The sequence below is a fragment of the Emydura macquarii genome, unplaced genomic scaffold, assembly GCF_026122565.2.
Source record: "Emydura macquarii macquarii isolate MOO-44397 ecotype Brisbane River unplaced genomic scaffold, CSIRO-AGI_Emac_v2 contig_1790, whole genome shotgun sequence".
NCBI classification, from domain to species: Eukaryota; Metazoa; Chordata; order Testudines; family Chelidae; genus Emydura; species Emydura macquarii.
Window position 1 is genome coordinate 5972490 of NW_027131927.1, and position 9538 is coordinate 5982027.

General features: G+C 48.9%; 1 protein-coding gene across 1 annotated transcript; it reads right to left on the reverse strand.

Annotated features, from left to right (window-relative positions):
* Positions 1–3976: 3976 nt before the first annotated feature.
* On the reverse strand, positions 3977–8542 carry FKRP (fukutin related protein). Its single transcript, XM_067557332.1, has 2 exons — positions 8400–8542; positions 3977–7930 (listed from the first exon to the last, which is right to left on the reverse strand). Exon 2 carries the CDS (start codon positions 7794–7796, stop codon positions 6288–6290), a length of 1509 nt encoding a protein of 502 aa, XP_067413433.1. The 5' UTR covers positions 7797–7930; positions 8400–8542; the 3' UTR covers positions 3977–6287.
* Positions 8543–9538: the final 996 nt, after the last annotated feature.

The following is a 9538-nucleotide window of genomic DNA, read 5'->3' on the forward strand; positions in this document are numbered from 1 at the left end:
GTCCAGATTTTTGATTTTTCGCAATGTTGTAGCCATGTTGGTCCCAGGGTGGGGGAGGGAATATCTCTTATTGGACCAACTGCTGTTGGTGAGAGACATGATTTCAAGTTACACAGAACTCTTCTTCTGATGCTGTTTTGGTATTGAAGGGCCCAGAAGCAGGTGCATCAACTCATCTAGAGTGGAAGGAAGAAACTAATTTTCACGTTGACTTTACACTGAACAATGAACCTTTTCCGGGCTCGGAAGTGTAGCTTAAAAGGGCTGAACAGTAGTTGTGCCGGTTTTTTATTGTTTAAAATGCATCATTTTCATGACTCAGAACATTAGCTTGACTCTCAGTGATAAAACTGCACCTATGAGAACAAAAGGCAAGAACTGTTGACAGGGTGAAGAAAACATGCTAAAATGCAGGGGATCTAGGCAGAAGTGGGCCCTTTAGGTGCCTAACTCCCATTGATTTCATGGGAGTTAGGTGCATAGCTACCTTGGAGGAGCTGCCCTAGCTGTTTCTTCCAAAAGCTTGTCCATGCAATGAGCCTCCATTTATGTATTTTATTTTTTCTCATTCAAGATTTAGGTTTCTAACTGGGGCTCCATCATTACAAGATTGTGGATTTCTTTACAGCAAGGAATGGAGAGAAAGAGAACTGTCCTTGTGTGTTTCAGGGATGTCTACTGACGGATCCCAGGGGCAGCTCTCAGTTGGGGAGAATTTTAAACTCGGCATTGCTGAGTCTGGGGCTTACAATGGAGCTGCGAAGTGATATCGGATTACAACGATCAAACCAGTTCCCGTTTGGGCCCAGATCCTCAAACGTTCAGCGATTCCAAGGCCAGAAGGGACACATCCAGTCCAACTTCCTGTATAAGATGGGCCAAAGAGCTGCCCCAAAATACTTCCTGGAGCAGATCTTTGAGGAAAAATCCAGTCTAGATTTAAAAACTGTCAGTGATGCAGAATCCACCACGACCCTTGATAAGTTGTTCCATTGGTTAATTACTTGCTGTTCTAGGCTTTATTTCCAGTCTTAATTTGTCTAGCTTCAGCTTCCAGACCTTGAGTCGTGTTAGACCTTTCCTTGCTAGACTGAAGGGCCCATTGTTAAATATTTATTTCCCATGTAGGTACTGAGAGGCTGGGATCAAATCACACTGAAGCTTCTCTTTGTTATGTAGCCTGTAGGTATGGATATTTGGTAGGTAAGGCATGAGAATAAGTGAAGGCAGTAATGAGCTAAACTAATCATGGCATAGGGCCCCAAACACCTTAGCGTGAGCAGCTAACCAGGAGGCACCGAGATCACAAGATAGCACAAGACAGGGGAGGTGGGGAGGGAGGGAGGGGTCCAGGCCCCCGGGCACCGGCCTGCGGTGGGGCGCCAAGCCAGCCCTTCACAATGCACAGGGGACGGCCCGGCGCTCCCATCCCCAGGCCGGGGGCTGAGGCCGCCCCACCCAAGCTGGTGCCGCGCTGCGGGGCTGGAGTGGCAGGTAAGTGCGGGATGCTGGGCTGGCCCTTCACGATGGGCAGGGGGCACAGGAGGCTGAGGGGCAGTTGCTCCCACTCCCACGGGCCTCCCCGCAGACCGTGAAGGGCCAGCCTGGCTCCCACCCGATGCCCCCAGGCTGGGGGGTGAGGCTGCCCCCATCTGAGCCAGCGTCAGGCTGCGGGGCTGGAGCAGGAGAGGCAAGTGCCACGTGGTGGGTAAGTGTGGGGAGTGGGGGCAGCAGAGCCAAGCCTTCATTTGCGCCCCCCCCCTCAGGTACAGACCCCACTCCCTGGGCAGCTGAAGGGTGGCACTGGGATCCCTCCTGCCCTGCGCGGGGAGGTATGTGCAAATGCAGGCTTGGCCCCCGGGCGCTGGAGACCCATGGTACACCACTGGCACAAGACAAAACGCTGTAATGACTAAACTGCTCTCAGGTAGCCACAAGACGCTAGTTTCTAGCCACTTAAGTTAGGAACATCAGCAGATGTCTGCCCACAAGGGTGCCATGGTAACTAATTGACATATATGCTAATAAGCTTGAGGTAAATGGGCTAGTAGCAGCCTCTGGAAAAGGGCACCAACAGTAGTAGGGGTGAGGAAATAGAAATAAGGAAAAGCGGAGAAACCCCTACTGAACGTGCAGGAGGCAGAGGTCAGTGTAATACGCTATATGAGTTGTATCCTGGCCTATGTGGCCTGGGAGATGTAATTCCTGAGAGGTGCCAGGATGACGACCACTGTGATGGTGACTAGGAAGATAATAACTAACACTTCAGGTTGTTCTGCAAAGGATGCTCAGACGCACATTCCTGTATTATCTCTATCTACCTCGCTAACATGGAGTGTTTGTAATTTAATCAGGTTAATAAAACTATTGCAGATTCAAAAGGATTTTCCTAAATCTGAGTGTTGCAACCGAGCATATCAGGGATTCCAACTAAACTTTAGTTGTAATAATATTGGGCTTGATCTTGGGACAAGAACCTCCCAAATGTCAGAGCGCTAAATGGGAATTCTTAAGTAATCAATCTAATTAATATATAATCATAGGTCAGGCAACAGTTAAGGTAAATAGCTTGAGTGCCTGGAGCCTGTCACTGTAAGGCACTGTTTTCTAATCTCTTAATCATTCTCATGTCTCTTTTCTGAACCCCCTCCAGTTTAGTGACATCTTTCCTGAATTGTGGACACAGTATTCTAGCAGCAGTCACACCAGGGCCAAATACAGAGGTACAATAACTTCTCTTCTGCTCCTCGAGATTCCCCTGTTGATGTATCGAAGGATTGCATTTAGCCCTTTTGGCCACAGAAGCACACTGGGCACTCATGTTCGGCTGATTATCCACCCACTGCCCAACGTCTTTTTCAGAATCACTGCTTTCTAGGCTAGAGTCTTGTCCATACGGCTTACATTCTTTGTTCCCAAATGTATACATTTCCACTGAGCTGTATTAAAATGCATATTGTCTGCTTCAGCCCAGTTACCAAGTGATCCAGATCGCGCTGTATCAGTGACCATTGTTTACCACTCCAACTTTTGTGTCATCTGCAAACTTTATCAACAATGATTTTATGTTTTCTTCCAGGTCACTAATAAAAACATTAAATAGCGTAGGGCCAAGAACCGATCCCTATGGGACCCCACTAGAAATACCTGTGCAATGATGATTCCCAGCTTACAATTACATTTTGAGACCTATCAGTTAGCCAGCTTTTAATCTACTGAAAAGGTGCCATTTTAATGTTATCTCTAGTTTTTTAATCAAAATGTCATGAGGTACCAAGTCATATGCCTTACCGAAGTCTGTCACATCAACACTCTTACCTTTATCAATCAAACTTGCAATCTGCTCAAAAAAAATATCAAGTTTGTTTGACAGGATCCATTTTCCATAAACCCATGTTGATTGGCATTAATTATATTATCCTCCCATGTCAGGCCTGGGATTGAGAACAGACTGACAGGCCTATAATTATCTAGGTCATCCCATTTACCTTTTCAAAATATTGGTACAATATTAACTTTCTTCCAGGCTTCTGGAACTTCACCAGTGCACTGAGATTTAATGAAAGGTCTTTATTTAGTCTCCTAACTTTCACAGAAATTAATGAGTTAGGTGCCTAAATACTCTGAGGATTTGTATCTTAGGTCTTAAGATGGTCAAGATATGATGGTTTAAATGCTGACATAGTTCATAGTCCCATATGTGATCAAAACAAGTTCTCTGCTCCAAAGGCTGAACCGGAAGGCAGAAGATCCCAAGAAAATAAGAGGGGGAAATCACTTTGAGTTTTAATGATTATTTAAAGTCCCCTTAGTGGACTGTCCTGAACTCTACAAATGAAGGGACAACGTCTATATTCCTCCCTGAGGCAAAACTCCCTTTGACTTCAAGGTCGAGTGCGTATGGGGAACAGGGCCAGAGTCAAATGAATCTGCTCTCCTCACTGCATTTTTAACTGTGATCTTTTAGGGCAAAGATTCCTGCGGTTCCTTTTCACTAACAGAAGGTGTCGTTATAGATGGAGGATCTAGATGTTTAGACTACATTTTACTGCACTGTCTGAGCTATTCAAGACACAAGAGTTGGCAACATTAGATATTGAAGCCCCAGCTCCAAGAATCATGACTGGGTGAAAATCTCAGGTTTCAATGAAAGAAAAAAAAAAGTTTTTAGTCTCATGACTGTACAGAAAATCTTGAAAACCTGACTCAAGTACCCTCTAAAGGCTTAATAATCAGAAAGCAGAGTAAAGGAACCCAGCATTTACTATTTTTTAAAACCTCATGAGTCTTAACGCCAATCTCTTGATTTTTAAGTACATGCGGCTGGCAATACTGGTCACGGGAGCAGATTTTATAGAAGTGTATTCAAATGATATTAAAACCTTTGCCTTTCAGCTGAAGAGCCCCAGCCTGACAAACACAACAGAAGCAAGTCTCATTCTCATTCTCTCTCTCAGTATCATGAGCTCCATTCTATAAGTCACACGGGAAGTCAGGGACAGAACAGAACCCAGATTTTCTGACTCTCAGTTGGAGGAAATTTCCAGGATTTGTTGTTGTTTTTCTCCCATTTCTTTTACTCCTGATGCCTTCCATGAGTAAAACAAAGGGTTAATAAACTCTGATTTTCTTTACACTGCAGAGGCATTTTAGTTACGTTTCAACACTTTATTCAGCTTGGGACAATGAAATGAGATTATTTTCACTTTCTGTTTAGAGACTGTTTCAGTCCCTTGTTCTGTCACACTCATCCCACACTGTCTTGTTTGGGTTCCCAGAGTTATAAAGGGAAGGCTTAAACCAAAACAGCTCACTGAATCTTTAAATGAAAACATTTCAATTGCTGGCTGTAAAGATCAGCACCTCCCCCTTTCCTTTTCTCTTAAGAAACCCAGCCGTATCTCAGCCAGGGCATGGGCAGCTAGGCCTAGTGGGTAGAGCTGGAGTCAGCTGTCTGCAAACAGAGCGGAGGGTCAGAGCTGCAGTCACACACACCAGCATAGGGAATGGACTGCAGCAGGGCTGGGTGAGGCTAGGAACCAGGTAGCAGCTAGTTGGAGATCTGCCTACTTTCACAGACAACGTCCCCCCAGGTTCTAGAGCTGCAGATCCTCACACACGCTACGTGCTGGGCCTCAATTCCTTGGGACTGCACCATTTTGAACAGGCAAGGGAAAAGATCATGCTGTAAACACGTGAAACAGAACCAGCTGTAGTTATCAATATGTCTGCAATATCCCACGTTGGGCTCTTGATTCTCTGGGGTCACTTACAGCCAGTCACAATGATAAGAACAGCACTTTGCTTTCCACCTGCAAATCTAGGATGAGACTCTATTCCGAGCCCTGCTGAGGTCCCATGGCCTCCAGTGACAGCAGGATGGGTCTCAAAATGCATCACAAATACTAAATAGTTGCACCTCCCTGGCCAGATCTTGCTGTCAGGCCTAGGCCTCTGGCAGGGTGAGTAAATTCCCATGCACTGCTGCATATTGTAGTGGTTCAAACTGAACATGTTACAGTGGGCGGGACCTATTGGATCAAGTAGTCTCCTTCTCCCTTCCTTACAGTGTAGCTCCCCAGCAGCTGCCTGTCACTGGTTGTAAGTTTCTGGCTCTCTGTAGCGACAGCAGCTTCTCAGTCTCCCAGAGCAGCACAGAGCCTCATTGACTAATTAATCTCACTGTTCAAGTGCTTCCTTCTAGTTAGCCTGAAGTTGTGCATGATCACAAAGCTCTTCCCCACTTTATGCCCCTGGTGGGTAACAGCCCTCCAGCCCCTAAATGATGAGGCCAGGGGGACAGGATTAAGTTTGTATTCTCTCCACTGATCGAAAACTGCCGTGACTTCTCACTCTCTTCTCAGAGAGCAGCCTGCAAATGATCCGTGAGCCATAGACCTTTGCTACGACACAGAGAGCCCCACCAGCGACCCAGCGCGTTCGGGAGATGCGCTGAGGCTGCATCTAGAGGAGGCCTCCCCTGGGTTGCTTTGTTAATCGCCCCCACAGTACTGTCCTCTCTTTGCATTCAAAGAGTCTCACCTCCAACGCAGCCACTAGCCCTTCCCACCAGAGGTGAGCATACACTTTCATGGCTTCAGTGGTCAGTCCCAGCAGCAATGGGCAGAGAGCTCTCTAGCAGCAGCACGGTTCATCCCAGAACAACCCCCTCCTGTTGGCATCAATGAATTACGTTCAGAAGGACAGAGGGATCCCTGCTCCCTGGGCCTTAGAGTCTGATGCTCTTTCTTGGGCCCCAGTTCAGAGTCAGAAGCCAGGGTCCTTGTTTATTTCCCCTTATCCAGCTTCTTCAACGCTGGATTTGGATACTCTGGATTCTCAATCACTCCTGCTCCGAACTTCAGCTCCAAAAAGCTCCGGTAGTTGTTGGGTGCCAGAGCCGTGAAGCCAGCAAACGGCAGGGGCAACAGGGGCTTGAGGAAGTGCTCAGGGAACTCCACATCCTGCCGGTGGTCCATCCACGTGTCCTTTGTCATCACCCCGTTCCTGGGGTAGAAAGGCCAGAGGTCGACGTGCAGGTGGTTGTGCTCGCTGTACTGCACACGGTAGAAGTCGCCCTCAATGGCCTTCTCCCAGACAAAGCCCTTCTCGTCCACGATAGAACCAGACTCTACGTTCCTGAGCAGGTCACAGTTGGGAATGTCCTCCAGGTATATCCCTAGATCCACATCATAATCCCATGGGATGATGTCCTGATGGCGGACAGCTCCTAGGAGTGTGCCGCCTTCCAGCCAATACCGCACCCCAGATGTCTCCAAGATGTTGATGACGTACTTTGCCGTCTCCCTCAGAGCCTGTAGACAGCAGGGAGGGGTCCAGCGGTTTTGGTAGAGATATTCCGGCGTGTCGTCATGAACGGTGCCGAAGCAACGCGGCGTCTCTTTGCTGCACCCAAACCACTGCTGCTTCCCATCCTCCAGGAAAACCCGTTTGATGCCAAAGTCATGGAACAGCTGCAGCCGGCTGGCTTTGGCACGGTTGTCTGCCTTCCACTGGTTGTGCGAGGAACTGAGCAGAGGCTGGTGGGCTGAGGAGAAGGAGACATCAAGGATTCTGACCATCCAGCCCCGCAGTGATGTCTGGATGAAAAGGGAGGTCAGCAGGGGCTTGGCCAAAGGAGCGGAGAGGTTGAAGAAATCCTTCGTGTGTAGGAGAATCACGGCGTCCCCCTTCAGAGCTGTGCAGAGCTTGGTGGAAGGCGCTCCGCTGTATTGGGCAGTCCACTCTCTAAGGCTGACCTTTAGGTTCAAGCACTGGAGGGGAGAGAAGGACTGCACGGGAGCTGCCACCATTTGAACTCTTCCCAGGTTGGCTTTGAACTCTTCTAACATGCGATCAAGCTGCCTTGTGGAATCAGCCCTGACTCCATCAGGCACCAGGGCCACATACTCCGTCTTCACGTACATCTCAGGCCTGGACATGTGAGCAGGCTGGTCAGGGGCTGGCTTGAGTATCACTAGCTGGACGTTGGGGACATCTGGTAATACAAGTGGAGGGTACGGCAAGGTGTCGGCTGCCACCATGACTGGCTGCTCCGGCTTCTGCTTCAGGAAGGACTGTACCACATCGGGCACATAGTTCTCAAAGTCCTCGAACTCCCTGATGAGGATGGTCACCCCAGGCCTCTGGGGGGCAGGCAGCAGCCGGGAGCTCGGCTGGACATGGTCTCTGTGTCTGTGCAACATCCTCTGCTGCAGGCTCAAGACGTAGTACAGTATCAGCAGATTAATCACGATGGCGAGCGCTAGGACCCCCTGACAGAATGTGATCCGCATCTTGCGAGGCAGCCTGGTCTGTTTACCTGGGGACAGCGTTACATGGCCATGATCTCACCTAGAGGCAGCCAGTGGCATTTGTCTCCCCGGGAGGCTGTGGGCTCATCCATCCCAATGCAGCGTACCTGGCCACCCTGGAAAGAAATGCACATGGAGAGTGAGTACCAGGGCTGTTTGCGGCTGGGGAAAGCCTGCATCCAGCACTCAGGGGCTGTCTCCTCAGTCCTATAACTGGAGCAGGGGCTGCTAGACAGAGATACTAGGTGGAACAAAAGGGTTTGAAAAAAAAGGTCAGGTTAAAGACAGATGCCTCCAGCTGACTGCCACAAGAAATACTGTCTCGATTCTTCAACGTCACCCACATGCCACATCTACATTAAATCTCACCATTGTCCCTCACTGAGACAGCATGGTCTAGTGGGTAGAGAAGGGGCCAGGGACTCAGGACTGCTGTTCTGTTCCCAGCTCTGCCACTGAACCACTGTGCATCCTTAGATAAGTCACTGCCTCTCCGTGCCTCAATTTCCCCAGTCAGTAGCAGAGTCCTGTCTCCCAGTCTCACCTCAAAAGTGGTGTTCAGATTCCAGTCTAATCCTCCCTTACCTGGTGTGTGCGAAGTCTGTGTTCAATGACTGGTTATCAGCACAGCTCAGACACCGAACAAAGCCAGCCAGTCAGCGCGGGTTGGAACTGGCTGACAGAATGGCTGTTCCCAAAGGAACCTTGCAGCCAGCTGAAAGGACGGACTTCAGTACTGTAGGCCTGTCTGAACTCTGGATCACTCCTCCTCAGGTACCGCACCTGGGGTTTCCATTCTGCTGGGAAACAGGAGCAAGAAGACCATAGAAGAGTTCTGAGTTAGTGGGGACAGCTTCTCGGCCTGCATTAACTGCTAAAGTTCCCAGAACAACAGCTGCACCAAGACAAGGGGCTGCTTTATTTAATCTTGTTTGGATCAAGCTTGCTCATTTCCCCAGAAGGGTCAAGACTTCCCTTTTAAGCACTGATCTCTCTGCAGACCCACCCTCCTCTGGTGGGAAAGGGGCGGGGAACACAGAACACAGCACCCTGCACAACAAGAGTCGAATTATCTAGGAAAAGAAAACCCGTCTCTGTCTCCTACAGTCACAGAGGGGGCAGGGCAGGCCCGTTGAAAGGAATAGGGACCCTGGTACATCATGTTCACTGGGGCCCTACTTCCTCCCATTTCACTTTATTTACACAGACATTTTGGGGGTTCCCCTGAGCTTGGGGTCCCAGTACAACTGTCCCCCCTTTCCCTCCCTCTTTATCAGCCCTGGGAACACCACTTTGCACTGTAAGAAGCCAGTCTGCCTGTAACATACCCTGTGTGCCAGGAGAACTCTTTCAATGCAACTGTAGTCCCATGCCCTGTACCTTTAACCATCAGGATCTCAGTCCCAGGTTGCACAAGACGACCCCAAGTCCCAAAGCTAAGACCCAGATCTGAACTTTCCCAAAGTTTCAAGGTGTCTGATATGGGGCTCCTGATCTGAGCTCAACTCTAATCTAATATGATGCTCTCAGCAAATAGCTCGTGGCAGCTGCTCTTCTCCAATCCCATTGTACAAGGTAGAGAGTCAAGCAGTTAAAGCTCTGAATGCGATCCAATGTGACAGGCAGTCTCTGGGGTGGACACATCCTCCAGATTCTACTTTAGAAATCACTATTTTTGTGGGACTTTTGAGGAAGCTATGTTCTGTGCTCCCTCTGCTGGCCGA

Coding starts and splice junctions, on each gene's coding strand:
- FKRP (XM_067557332.1), bottom strand. CDS start 7,796: ATGCGGATCACATTCTGTCAGGGGGTCCTAGCGCTCGCCATCGTGATT.